The sequence below is a fragment of the Penicillium pulvis genome (genome assembly GCF_028828015.1).
Source record: "Penicillium pulvis strain IBT 33274 chromosome Unknown contig_7_segment1_segment0, whole genome shotgun sequence".
Classification (NCBI taxonomy): domain Eukaryota; kingdom Fungi; phylum Ascomycota; class Eurotiomycetes; order Eurotiales; family Aspergillaceae; genus Penicillium; species Penicillium pulvis.
Genome location: NW_026643079.1, coordinates 3,618,310 through 3,631,281, shown reverse-complemented (window position 1 = coordinate 3,631,281; position 12,972 = coordinate 3,618,310). Strand labels below are relative to the sequence as shown.

The 12,972-nt window shown below is 49.9% G+C and overlaps 8 protein-coding genes across 8 annotated transcripts; 5 read left to right on the top strand and 3 right to left on the bottom strand.

Annotated features, from left to right (window-relative positions):
- Positions 1-144: 144 nt before the first annotated feature.
- N7503_009350 (cytochrome P450) lies at positions 145-1,631 on the top strand (the record flags this gene model as incomplete). The annotated part of the gene is made up of 2 exons (XM_057068897.1): positions 145-1,067; positions 1,121-1,631. 2 exons carry the CDS (start codon positions 145-147, stop codon positions 1,629-1,631), a joined length of 1,434 nt encoding a protein of 477 aa, XP_056919752.1.
- Positions 1,632-1,872: 241 nt separating this feature from the next.
- On the bottom strand, positions 1,873-2,385 carry N7503_009349 (putative L-PSP endoribonuclease family protein Brt1; the record flags this gene model as incomplete). The annotated part of the gene is made up of 3 exons (XM_057068896.1): positions 1,873-1,939; positions 2,005-2,162; positions 2,224-2,385. 3 exons carry the CDS (start codon positions 2,383-2,385, stop codon positions 1,873-1,875), a joined length of 387 nt encoding a protein of 128 aa, XP_056919751.1.
- A 372-nt stretch (positions 2,386-2,757) lies between these two features.
- N7503_009348 (alpha/beta hydrolase) lies at positions 2,758-3,838 on the top strand (the record flags this gene model as incomplete). Its single annotated transcript, XM_057068895.1, has 2 exons — positions 2,758-3,170; positions 3,232-3,838. The coding sequence occupies 2 exons, from the start codon at positions 2,758-2,760 to the stop codon at positions 3,836-3,838; spliced, it is 1,020 nt and encodes a 339-aa protein (XP_056919750.1).
- Positions 3,839-3,994: 156 nt separating this feature from the next.
- Positions 3,995-4,669, bottom strand: arp1 (scytalone dehydratase arp1; the record flags this gene model as incomplete). The annotated part of the gene is made up of 4 exons (XM_057068894.1): positions 3,995-4,354; positions 4,412-4,453; positions 4,509-4,564; positions 4,618-4,669. 4 exons carry the CDS (start codon positions 4,667-4,669, stop codon positions 3,995-3,997), a joined length of 510 nt encoding a protein of 169 aa, XP_056919749.1.
- A 444-nt stretch (positions 4,670-5,113) lies between these two features.
- On the top strand, positions 5,114-5,982 carry arp2 (hydroxynaphthalene reductase arp2; the record flags this gene model as incomplete). The annotated part of the gene is made up of 2 exons (XM_057068893.1): positions 5,114-5,882; positions 5,945-5,982. The coding sequence occupies 2 exons, from the start codon at positions 5,114-5,116 to the stop codon at positions 5,980-5,982; spliced, it is 807 nt and encodes a 268-aa protein (XP_056919748.1).
- A 403-nt stretch (positions 5,983-6,385) lies between these two features.
- On the bottom strand, positions 6,386-7,206 carry N7503_009345 (YidH family protein; the record flags this gene model as incomplete). The annotated part of the gene is made up of 3 exons (XM_057068892.1): positions 6,386-6,478; positions 6,533-6,816; positions 6,876-7,206. The coding sequence occupies 3 exons, from the start codon at positions 7,204-7,206 to the stop codon at positions 6,386-6,388; spliced, it is 708 nt and encodes a 235-aa protein (XP_056919747.1).
- A 928-nt stretch (positions 7,207-8,134) lies between these two features.
- Positions 8,135-10,354, top strand: N7503_009344 (putative respiratory complex assembly protein Rmp1; the record flags this gene model as incomplete). Its single annotated transcript, XM_057068891.1, has 1 exon — positions 8,135-10,354. One exon carries the CDS (start codon positions 8,135-8,137, stop codon positions 10,352-10,354), a length of 2,220 nt encoding a protein of 739 aa, XP_056919746.1.
- Positions 10,355-11,330: 976 nt separating this feature from the next.
- N7503_009343 (polysaccharide lyase family 1 protein) lies at positions 11,331-12,736 on the top strand (the record flags this gene model as incomplete). The annotated part of the gene is made up of 3 exons (XM_057068890.1): positions 11,331-11,943; positions 12,000-12,084; positions 12,136-12,736. 3 exons carry the CDS (start codon positions 11,331-11,333, stop codon positions 12,734-12,736), a joined length of 1,299 nt encoding a protein of 432 aa, XP_056919745.1.
- Positions 12,737-12,972: the final 236 nt, after the last annotated feature.

Genomic DNA, 12,972 nt, shown 5'->3' with positions numbered 1-12,972 from the left:
GATCGGAGATACCGTCGATTCTGAGATAAAACATGACAAACCTAATTGATTATCGGCCGATCCGAACAAGATCTTATCTATATTCGCTGGCACTTGCCTGTTTAAAGATTGGTCTTTTCCCGCAACCACTTGGAGAATAGCATCATGACGTTGAGCACAGCCTTATGGGTGGTACCACTGGTGTTCATTGGCCTAATTTGCAAATGGGTTTATAGACTCTACTGTCATCCTTTATCTAAAATCCCCGGACCGAAAATTGCGGCATGTACCTCACTATGGCTTGCCTATCATACTTATATCGGTAACGAGTGCACGGCCGTCTACAGTCTCCATCGCAGATATGGCCCGGTATTGCGCGTCGGTCCCAATGACGTCGATATCTCTAACGCAGATGCCATCGAGCCAGTTTACGTCGCTCGAGGCGGATTCCCAAAGTCTGACGTGTACTCCAAATTCGATATCGACGGTCACAATACCATATTTTCCACGCTCACTCTTCCCGAGAGAGCGACAAGAGCCAAGGCTGTCGCATCACTGTTTTCCACCGCTTCCCTCCGACAAGCCGAACCTCTTTTATCACAGGTTTTTGACGATTTCATCGCCAGACTTCGACTTGAAGCGAAAAAGGGAGAACCAGTCAACGTGTTAAATATTTGCCGATGCATGGCCATCGATGCCATTAGTGTGTATCTGTTCCAGCATCGCTATGGGGCTCTCGATGAGGACTCCGGGGTCATGTCCGCATCTCCCTTTGTGGACGCATATGTCGGCGTCGGTGCATTCTTCAACCTCGCTCCCGGGAGAATAGGAGACCTTATAATGGCAATCTCGGAAAGGATGACATCTACTGACATGACGAAGAAAGCGTTCGATCTAATAGACCGCTTTACGGGGCAACTTGTAGCCGTCGCAACGCCCAAAAGTGGGAGTTATCAAAGCCGCCTTTTGGAGAAGCAGACATCTCTCCAGTCTCAGATCGAAGTGAAGGACCTTTGTTTTGCTGGCACCGACTCAACTAGTATGAACACAGCAACGATAATGTGGTATCTTTCCAAATGTCCGAAAATGTATGTTTCGAGTCAATTGATAACCCTTAAATCCGCTCTAACGCACCGATCAGATACCGTCGACTTCGCGAAGAGATACAAAGTACTGTTGCGAAAGGTGCAGATCCTATGACCTGTAGCTATCTTCGTGGAACGATTAGAGAGGGACTACGATTATCATGGGCCAACCCCATCCGACTCCCCCGAGCAGTACCCGTTGGTGGCTGGACCTATCACGATTATCACCTCCCAAAGGGCACAAGTGTCGGGGTTGCCTCATTTCAACTGCACCAAGACGAGAAAATCTTCCCGAACCCACTTTGCTTTATGCCTGACCGATGGCTGGATCCCACACAGGACATGCTCGACCATTTCTTTGCGTTCGGCAAGGGGTCTAGAGCATGCATCGCGCAGAATCTAGGCACACTTGAGGTCACAATGGCAATCTTCAGAATCGTCAAGGCAGATCTGCTTTGTGACGCGAAAGTTTTTGACGAATCAATCCAGATCAAACAGTGGTTTAATTCCCGTGTCAGGGGGGAAGAGATTTTGATCCAATTCCGCCCTGAGCTAGCTGATAATTGACGACCCAGTCTGATATTAATTGATGGATTAGGTGGACATAATGAAATGCAGATTTTCGGCCCCTGTTTTTCAAATGCATAGACTCGCTACCCACCCCCTAAAATAGCCTCGCTAGGTCGGTTGTTCGAACTACTGACACCGATATTCATTGATATTTGAACATCTCATGACCAGACACTGTAAATACAAGCCTCCCTTCTGGGAATCTGGGTATTTAGATTTGCTGTTCACCCACCATCATTTACAAGACAGCAATGCATTCGATTTCCACGTCTGTATTGAGTGGCAGAGTTTTGACCGCAACACACCTGCATAGTTCATCCTGTTAGCAGCGGGACACATTTAAATGCAAGGGGTAAAAATGACAACTCACGTGCGACATGGCTTCACATCGCCCCAGTATTGCGTGTACACCGAGTTCATATCGGCAAAGTCATCCATATTGGAGAGAAACACGTTGACCTTCACCACTTTGGTAATGTCAGAGCCTGCCTCCTTAAGGACATGAGTCAAGTTCTTGATGCACTGGTGCTACATTGAGGCCCCGTATTAGCCCATGTAAGCCTTAAGCTGGCTTGATTTCGATGCTTACAGTATGCGCCTTCACATCACCGTCAATGAGCTTGCCAGTGGTGGCATCCATAGGCACGGCTCCGGAACAGTACACGACGCCATTGGCGATGATGGCTTGTGAGTAAATTCCGGGAAGGGGCTTGGGAGCCTGGTCAGTGAGAACTGCAATCTTGGTAGTCATCTTGAAAGCCTTGTTAACAGAAGCAATGCATAGTAGTATGGCCTTCCATTATGGGAAACTTCGTAAATAAAAAGGAGTCTCATCCCACGCTCGGAGGAAGACTGACGTTGAAAGTCCCACGTTCGAAGCTCATCCGCCACGTTACAGTGTAAAGAAGACCCTTCCCCTTCCATTCGCGATAATCTCTACTGAATTTGGTAAGTCTTATCGTACCTTTTTTGGTTCATCCCCGCATCCCACCCGTCGCGTGGGGGCCTTTCTGCGCGGGATTCAAATTACGGTATTACATGTGTCCCAAGGGATGTGAGATGTGCTTCTTTATTCATCTTTCTTTTTCCTTTTCCCTACCATCCCCCTTGCACTCTTCTCATCATGTCTGCCATTGCTGGTGTCACACAGCCTCCTTATCCGCTCCATGAGTCCGTTCGAGATCTACTGGATCCCGAGTACGTCGCCTTCTATAACCAGCATGTGATCAACAACCAACAGGTGCATCTCCAGCCCGTTGCAGCATCGCGGACCAGTGGCGTTCTGATCCCAGGTGCGGGCCCAATGCTGGAGGTTGGCAAGACTCATGATCTTACTATTGTGCGACGAGAGACCGAAGGACCTCCAGTTGCAGTCCGCTGCTTTACACCCAAGGGCGAAGTGCCCGCTGGTGGATGGCCAGTCATGCTCTATTTCCACGGCGGCGGTTGGGTCCTTGGTAATATTGACACCGAAAATGTGGTGTGTTCCAACCTTTGCGTGCGTGGTAACTGCGTGGTGGTGACTGTGGATTACCGGTGAGTAGCAGCTCTTCTTAGATTGATGAGAGATTAGAGCTAATGGCCTGGAAACCATCAGTCTTGCCCCCGAAAACCCATGGCCTGCAGCAGTTCACGATTGCTGGGAAACTCTGCTCTGGCTGGTGGCGGAGGGACCCGCCGCGCTGTCAATCGACACGTCCAAAATCGCGACAGGCGGGTCCTCGGCCGGTGGAAACTTGGCTGCAATCATGACCCACAAGGCATTGACCCTTTCCCCCCCACTCCGCTTCTCCGCTCAGTTACTCTCGGTCCCCGTCACAGACAATACCGCCACCGTGGAAAATAACGAGTCGTATCGCCGCTACGAACACACCGCCGCCCTTCCCTCGCAGAAGATGATCTGGTACCGTGACCATTACCTGCCAAACGAAGCGGATTGCAAAAACCCCGAGGCTAGTCCCTTGTTCTACGCCGATGACTGGTCGCAGCTTCCCCCTGCCCTCGTGATGGTGGGCGAGCTGGACGTGTTGCGGACCGAGGGCGAACAGTATGCTGAGAAGCTTCAGAAGGCGGGCGTGGCGGTAGACTTACAGGTGATGAAGGGCATGCCACATCCATTCCTCGCGATGGACGGCGTACTCTCCGAGGGGAAAAGGTGTATCACATTGATGTGCGATGCTTTGCAAAAGGCGTTCTGGGGCTAATTGGGATGAAGCTGTGTAATAGACTTGATTTGATAGATTCTCAAATTTACCCAAGAACTTGATTTAGCAAGCGTTCTTGCCTGCATGTCAAACTCCGCCTGCTTTTCAGCGGCTAGCTACTCAGCCTTGCCACGACATGTGCAACATGATTCTCCATCAGTCCAGACCCTTGAATACATCGTCGAACCGCAGTTCATTCCACCGCACATTGGGCTTGAGGCCGGCAAACTTCCACACTCCGTTGACCTTTCGGTAGTAGTGCTCGTTGGTGGCGTGGCCGTGCCCACGAAGCTTGACCTCTTTTAAATCCGCATCGGTATACACCTGGTGCGCTGCACGAAGCTGGTGATGACCGATAACCTCAGTGTCGGAGATCTTCTCCCACCAAGTTTGACCAAGCAAGTGCTGTGTCTTTACAGTGGGGTCACCCAGAAATCCAGGGTGAGTCACCATGGCCATATAATCATCCGCTGACATGTCGTCCCATCTTCGGAGTCCAATCTTGGTGTAGTCCACCTATAATTGTGGGTATCAGCCTTTTTTGTCATTGTGAACAAGTAAATCATTTCCTACCGTCAAAGTTGGAGCAATTATGCTGCGCAGACGATCCCAGTCCTAGCAAGCGATTTTAGTTCCTAATGACCTTTTATCTTTGCTAGCGGTCATATACCTTGGCATCATAGCTATCTGCCCAGTCGAAAACGAGCTTTGACAAGACCAGGTAGTCTGCAATGGTTAGCGAGCACCATCAAATAGCATGTTGCAATTTTGATACTAACCTTGGAAGCTAATGTCCAGATTAGGCTCTTGGTTCTTAATAGCAGGAGACATAATGATTTGGGTGATCGATAATTTACTAAAGGGGAGCGCAAAATAAAGTATTACCTCTGGGGGTATATCTATCGATTCTCGTGGCCACAACTCAACCTTCCGGATGCAGCGCGAACCACAAATAGGATTGTTGGATACAAGGAATGCAACATGACCCTGTTGATGTGACCTGATGGCCAGGCGTAAAGCCGGCTGTCGTGGAGGCGCTTCCGCATGCGGCAATCATTCCACGCCCTAGACCATCAACTACTCGAAAGCAGGTTGACCTTTACAAAACATCGAAAGGCTGCATTCATTTAAAATGTTCAGGCTGTAATTATGCTTTCGACTCGAAATATATTCTACGTCCTGTCGCCCTGAAAGAGTTTTTTTTTCTTTCTCCATTTTACTATCTGTTCACATTACACAATTCCACTTTCGCCCAGGCCCAGCAATCTCATCAACATGGTTGCTCCACTATCCCAGACTGGCCCTGCCGAACTGGCGGGCAAGGTTGCTCTAGTCACCGGTGGCAGTCGGGGTATTGGTTCGGGAATCGCGTTGGAGCTCGCCAAGAAAGGTGCCTCGGTGGCTATTAACTACGCCCGGGACCCCGTCTCTGCCGAAAAGATTGTCCAGGAGATCCAGGCCATGGGCAACCGCGCGGCTGCTTTCCAGGCCAATTTAACCCAAGTCGACTCGATTGAGACCCTGTTTCAGCAAGTCGTGGCGCATTTCGGGCAACTTGATATTGTTGTTTCCAACTCTGGAACTGAAAAGTTTGTCTCGCTCGCCGATACCACCCTTGATGATTTCAACGAAGTGTTCGATCTCAACACCCGTGCTCAGTTCTTCGTGGCTCAGAATGCCTATAAATACATCCAGCCCGGCGGCCGAGTGGTGCTGATGTCGTCGATCGCTGCGGGAGTCGGTGTTCCGGGTCATTCCTTGTATGCCGGCAGCAAGAGTGCGATCGAGGGCTTCACTCGCTGCTTTGCCGCTGATTTCGGGAAGAAGCGATGCACCGTCAACGCCATCGCCCCAGCTGGCGTGAAGAGTGATATGTGGTTGAAGAACTCGTGGCGTTATGCGCCTGGCTGCGACCAGAGCTCATCCCTCGAGGAGATCGAACAAGCTCTAGCCAGCGGTAGTCCCTTAAAGCGGTGCGGCGTGCCGGCCGACATTGGCCGAGTCGTGGCATTTCTGGCCAGTCCAGGAGGGGAATGGATCAACGGTAAGTTGCAAAATGCAGAAACATAGCCCTGGCCCCTGGGATTCGGACTAATTGGTATGCAGGTCAAATCTTGCCGCTCAATGGAGGTGCCAACATTTGATGGAATATGTGACATGTTGCCAACTGGCATCTTTTCTTTTGCATCCGGGCGACTCTCGCATTTGAACTTTCGAGTATGGGTCTGGATTTTATGTATGAATTGTCCGGTATGGATTGTGCGAAATTAGTGCGAACCCTTGCAAAGCCATGGAATACTTTTGATGCAAATAATCCATATCTCACCTAAACCATCTCTGGCATACTCATCCTCCCCCTCACAGTTAGCAAAGGGGAAGCCGGGTTCTACTCATCTCCTTACCCAATTCAAGTCGCCTCATTTGAGGAAATCGGAGCAGTGTGAATTTAATTTGTAATTTCATTTCGGTCATCAAAATACGTTATAAAAATCCTTCGCCCCGTAAGGACCCTATGAGGAGTGTCAGATTGTTGGTGCATCGACCATTTCACCTTCTTAATATGCGACTGAGTAAAGTGGCCTGGGCATTGTCAATTTCAACGATGATGGCAACGGAAATGACCAAGGTGACCAAAATGATCTAGACGAAGTCAATGTGAGACTCTCCCAAGCATTCACAGGAGATGTAACCTACCGCAAAAAGTAGGATCCCCACTGAATTGAGCTCCCAGCCTCCGGCATGAATTTTCCCTAGAGAAATGGCGTTTTGTTGTCTCCAAAATCGAAAGGCCCCGATCAGGGCGACGAGAACAGCCACGCCGTAGCAAGAGACGGCAAGCGGAATGCCGACTTGGTAGAATCGCAGCCGGTCCTCGTCCGATGGGGCACGTTGGAGGCGGAACAGCTGCGCAATCACCACCCCTTGCATTGCAATAACCACCGAGGTACGGATATAAGCGAGGAATGTTCTCTCCAATGCTATATTTCCGATCAGTACCAACCACTGATGCTCTGCATGATGTGGGTGATATACTGACCATAATGGTCCCTGTTGCTTTTCCGCGGCACCGTAAGGGTGACATTATGGGTCCAAAGTCGACAGATGCGGCTCCACAGCCCCGTTCGATCGTGGTGGGAGCGTTGGGTCGTGACGCGAGATATCGTTCGCCGGGTCGTGACTCGATACTCGTCCCCGGACGAGGCAGATGGTGAGGAATAATCCAACTCGTTATCCTCGCGGGTTTGGATCTCATGTAGCTCGAGCGCTTCGCGATCGTCCCGATGAGGCGGAGACGGTGGTCGGGTCTCCCTCAAAACAGCACTGATGGGTCTTTCTAAAGACGGCAACGGAGCACTTGATTCTGTCATACTGGAAAGCAGCAGCTATCGGGAGTGGCATGGCTATCGCAGAAATTGCCAGGTTGGAGGGGGTCAAAGCAAGTTCTGGGGAATGATCCCCGGATCGGCTGGAGCCGAATTGTCCGCCAAATACCATTCATCCCTATTCCACCAAATTCATCGTCCATAGGATGTTGCAAGAGTCAAATTACTACGGAGCATAGTAAACGGAATCGTCGATTTTATTCTTTAAATATTTCAGGTGACACTGCATCGGCTTGGTACCTAGATCAATTGACCAATCAGGGCATTGCAAACATCAATTGCATCATTCATGGTTCGGATGTTGAAATGTGCCGCCAATGGCGGTGCTTAAGGCACATTAAGCATATTAGCATACAAGTGCTTGATACGAAGAGTACTTCAGGCAGTGTTACTAAGCAGACATTCTACCAAGTTCTAGTATTCTAATCTGTTGAATCCTCAAGTGCTCGTTGTCTAGTTGTCATTCTGTGGACTCATACCTTGGAAGTTGGAAGCTACGAAGAATAAGGCCAGGGTTCTTGGTGTATTTATGTGCACCTTTATATCCTAGTGATTACCCTTGGAAGGTTACCTCCTTTTCATGATAGATAACATTTCCGCTCGTCTCCAACGCCATCTGTGTATTTACAGAGGTCTACATGGCCCTCGGGACTCGGGACCCTTAAGATGAGGCGCCCGAGAAGGGTTCTGGGATTGTTGTCAGGAATTCGGTCATTAAAACTACATGGGTTACCTCCGAAGACTCAAAGCTGAAAGCAAATTGTTTTGGATTTCAATCCCCATGAGGATCAGCTCAACGTGATTTTCGTGATAACGACTATCTGAGGCACCCTTTCCTATTCCAGCCTAGCGCCACTCTCCCCAGAAATTCTGGTCGCAATCAACGGTAACCTGAATCTTTGAAGCCCACACGATGCGACATCCCAAGCGAGTTTTGGGGCTCTTCGGCTCTCCATTACCTCAGAGACTACCCGTTAAACCATGCATCCGAACACTCACCCCCCGTTTCCAAAGCTCGTCCTCCGATGATAGCCAACCCACGCGTCCGGAGCATGCCAACCTGAACAGCCAGTCGATCAAAACCACCCGCCGCTGGCCGAAGAAACGCAAAGAAGCCTCGAAAGTACCGATTGGGGTAGACTCCCTCGGTGAACCCGGTGAAATATTTCTCGTACCTCCCAAAGACGTGAAGGCGAGGCGCGGTCGCAAACATTTTGAGAGAGGAGGACCCATACCGCAAGAGGGTGAAGGTTCACTCTCCTCGATCCTAGACGATCTCGCTGATGAGGCATCTATCATGACCGCGGAGCTGGTTTGGAAAAGATTGGAAAGTCTTCAGACTTATCGACCTAAACAAAAGCTGCCCGCCCGCAATTGGGAGGACCTTCTTTCGACCGTGGAATCATCCTTTACCTTCGTGCAGCTGTCTGATTACCTGGCTCAACATAACGACGGCGACTCCACAATTGAAAATAACATTGGGGCATGGCGACCGGGGACATCCGTGTTTTTGGAGCACGGCCGGCGGCAGGGAAACCAGACCAAAAAGTCTGTGTTGGTGGAACGTATTCTTCGAGAATGTTGGCAGCTCTCTGTCATGGATGAGGTGGGCCAGTTGGATCTTAGTCTACCTCCTCTTCACATCAACCTACTGCTGGCAGCCAATGACTTCTCCTTCGATGAAGTGGCCAGCCTCCACAAGTCTAGTATTGACATCACTCAGTCTCTAGGGCTGGTGCGAATTACGGGACCCCAAACCGCCTGCGAATCAACTCTCGAAGTCATCTCAGATGCCACCACTAGAATTCGGGAGGAAGAGGTTGGGATTGACTTCGCCACCGCTGGCTCGCGGCTTACCCCGAGCTTCATTGACTGGGTTTGCCAAACATACAGTGTTGCCATAGACCAACATGCCATGCAGGCTCCAGCGAAGATTCTCTATCTCATCGAGAACAAACAGGGCGCCGAGGATGCCCGGAGGACACTAGGCTTAGCAGCTCATGATGCCAATTCGACACCCCGACCGTTCTCCACATACCTCTCAGCCTCCGAGCCGGCAAATATATACGATTATACCCCCGAGGCCAGTGCCAACTGGTTTGATCGACAAAAATCCTGGTTCCGATGGGCGATGCCTGCGGTTCAAACCACTGCCACCGAAACTCAACCGACCCCCTATTTTGACGGCCACCAAAGTCGGCTCTCCGACGAGTTGCTCAAGCTGCTTCGGAACCGACCCGGTGCAAAGCCACCGTCTCCCGGTGGGTCCGTCGTTCATGAATCGGTGACCGTCGCAGTTGGAAGGTGTCTATTTGGCCGGAAGCCTGCGTTTGACGAGACAGTGATCAGCGCCTCACAGCTTGGAAAGCTTTCTTTGCCGCGAACTTTTGTACCTGATGTACCTCGAATCAAGCCTTTCTTGGACTCTCTTGCCCCAGTCAATCCAGAGCATGGGGTCCCGACTCATGTTGTTCGGCTAATCCCATTCCCTGGATCGTCTGGTAATCTTCCAGAGTTAGACGTGGAATTTGTTCCCAGACCTGCCAATGGTTTGGAACAGTCCCAGGGCGCGATTGACATCAAGAGGGTCAAGTTTGTCATTGATACAAACAGTGTTGACTATCTTCTCCCGGAAACCGGACTTGATCTACGCTTTACGCGCACTCTCTACTCCCAGGTCTCGACTGATACTACCACGGACCCCGCAGAGTATGAAGAGCTTTTGAACAGCATTAGACAACCCCTTCATGACACCTTCATCTCTCGATCAGGCGACGAGAGATCCGCTTCTCTCCCTGCATTTGGTCACATATGCCTAGCCAACAATATTTTCCAGGCTGGCCCTGTCGAGTACATGTTCCCGCCATTCAATGACGCCCGAGGAGCTGCTGCTCGACGATATGACTTTGATGGTAGACAGTTAAGCTACCGCTTCTATGAAAGTGGACCATTCCTTGCCGCGAGATCAACTGAAGTTTCCCTCGACATGGATATACCCCAGGACGCCATGCACTCAGTGGAAGGGGAATTCCAGGACGCCGTGGAACAAAATTTCCATTCCTTCTACAATGCGGCATGCGATATGGCGTTCAAAATCCACAAGGCAAGATATCTGGACGAGCACGACGCCTAGACCATTTCGATTCAATTATGTATAACTACAATCTCCAATTAAATAGATGAAAAGTGCCCTCTTTCCAAAGGGCTGTATAATATAATCATGATGAAGGATCATGAAAGAAATTCAATGTTTCCTTGGTCTTGGTGATCCTTACCTTTAATGTCATCGTCGTTAGGATTGGAATGCCTAGCGTTTTGTTATCTTTGATCTCGACAAGATTGTGGTTTAAGGAATAGTGGAAATTATCGTTTGGGGTTGAAGGCCTTGATCCACGTATTACTGGACTTCCGTACCCATCGTCAACGTCAACCTTCGGGTCTCACCTCCATCAAGTCGAACCACCGAGTGGATCTTTGTTTCGGATCTGTGAAAGCCCCACGTTGATTTTAATCAGATAGCGAGCCTTCCACAGAAAAGACTCTCCATCGGTCATTTTTCGGAGAATGTGGGCCCAATGGCAGTATTTGAGACATGTCCACACACAATCGACTCTCAACCGTGTCAATCTTTACCACATTCACTACTTTATTATACCATATGAAAAACCCACCTGCTAGTGGATCCTTGAGCCCTCAAGGCCTGAAAGCTAGAGTTAAACTGAAACAACAGTACCTGGGAGAACTGATCAAGGAACGGGGATGTGTCTTGACGATCAGGGGCTCCACCGATATAAATTAGGTATTCATGAAGCAATGACGGCAGAAGATCGTCAAACCAGTTGCACAGAACGGTATAGACTCTCACTGATAATTGCAGGTCTACTCAAGTTCAAACAAAGCCAAGATCGTTTGTCAATCTGTGACGATGGCAAATGGGCCTAGGGGCATACAATAAGTTATAACTGAGTCGACATCTCTCAATCATGGTTACAGCTGGCAATCAGTCTCTCCTTTGCTATTTTCTCCCTAGTTTTTTTTTGTTGCTGTTTTAAAAGGTGAAACCAGCTGCTGGTCCAGTCATTCCTTTCTTGTTTCCCATTCTTTACAGCATGCCACTCTCTCGGTCGCTTTTGGCCGCGGTTGTGCTTCTGGGTGCCACTGTTCAAGCCACCGCAGTCTCGGGCACCGCAATCGGATTTGCAACTGGCACCACGGGTGGTGGTGATGCGACCGCCGCTGCTCCGAGTGACATTACGGAGCTTACGGAGTGGTTGACTGACAGCACCCCTCGGGTGATTTTGATCGATAAAGAGTTCAACTATCTCGAGAGCCAGGGAAAATGTACCGACTGCAAGTGCTGCATTCCCTCCTCCAACACGTGCGGAAGCTCTGGTCAGAATGCCATCGACGACTCGGACTGGTGCGGTGACTACCCTACGACAACATGCGCATACGATAAGGCGGCTATCGAAGGTATTAATGTGGCCTCAAACAAGTCTATCGTGGGTGTCGGCAGCGCCGGTGTCATTCGTGGTAAGGGGCTGCGGATGGAGAACGGTGTTAGCAACGTCATCATCCAAAACATTCACATTACCGAGTTGAACCCTCAGTATATCTGGGGTGGTGATGCCATCACTCTCGACGGCACAGACCAGATTTGGATCGATCATGTCAAGATTTCCCTCATCGGTCGCCAAATGTTCGTTGCGGGTTACAAGGCTAGTAGGTATTGATATAATTGTGTCTAAAGTCTATGAAGGTTGACAAGTTTGTTCTAGGCGGCCGCGTCACAATCTCGAACTGTGAATTTGATGGTCAGACTAGCTGGTCTGCAACCTGTGATGGCCACCACTACTGGACTATGTGAGATCATGACCTTCGACTATCAGACCTTGGACTAATGACTTCCTCTAGTCTAGGATACGGCAAAAATGATAAGGTGACTTTTACCGGAAATTACATCCATCATACTTCGGGTCGATCCCCCAAGCTCGAGTTCAACAGCTACTGGCACACCTATAACAATTACTGGTTCAACAACACTGGCCATGCTTTCGATGTCGGTGATGGAACAAACGCTTTGATTGAAGGCAACGTCTTCCACCAGGTTGACACGCCTTTCCTCACGGACAGCAGTCCCGGCGAGTCCTACGCAGTGAGCTCTAGTGATAAGTCTACCTGTGACTCTAAGCTCGGCCGAACCTGTGCTGTCAATAGCCTGGTCTCGTCTGGAAGTCTCTCAGCCAGTGACGAGTCCGTCCTGTCTAGCTGGCCGAGTGGCGAGTCTGGCATCACTGTTACGAGCGCCAGCCGGGTGAGATCCTCGGTTCTCAGCAATGCTGGAATCGGCAAGCTGAGCAGCAGCTCTTCCAAGCGACAGGTTCAGCCTGTTCCTTATGTTCCTGCCCACTCCCAGGCCGGCCCCGGTGCTACACCAGTCAGCGAGCCCCACAAGTGGACTTGGAAGACTGTGGGCGTCAAGCCTACCAAAGCCCCGCAGCCTGGCGCTAACTGAGGCTAGAGAGTGTATCATAAAGATTGATATTTCTCAGGCATGACTTCTAGGTCATTTGACTCCCGGTCACCTGAATTACCACATGTCTCGTAGCTAGATCATTTTACTTCTTGCACACCTCATTAACCAATCATATTTCACTACGCCTAGTACTCCTGACATTTTCTTTTTCCATTGTCTACACCATGAAAGTTTATGTATTCCGATAAATAAGGCATGGATAGAACTATACATAT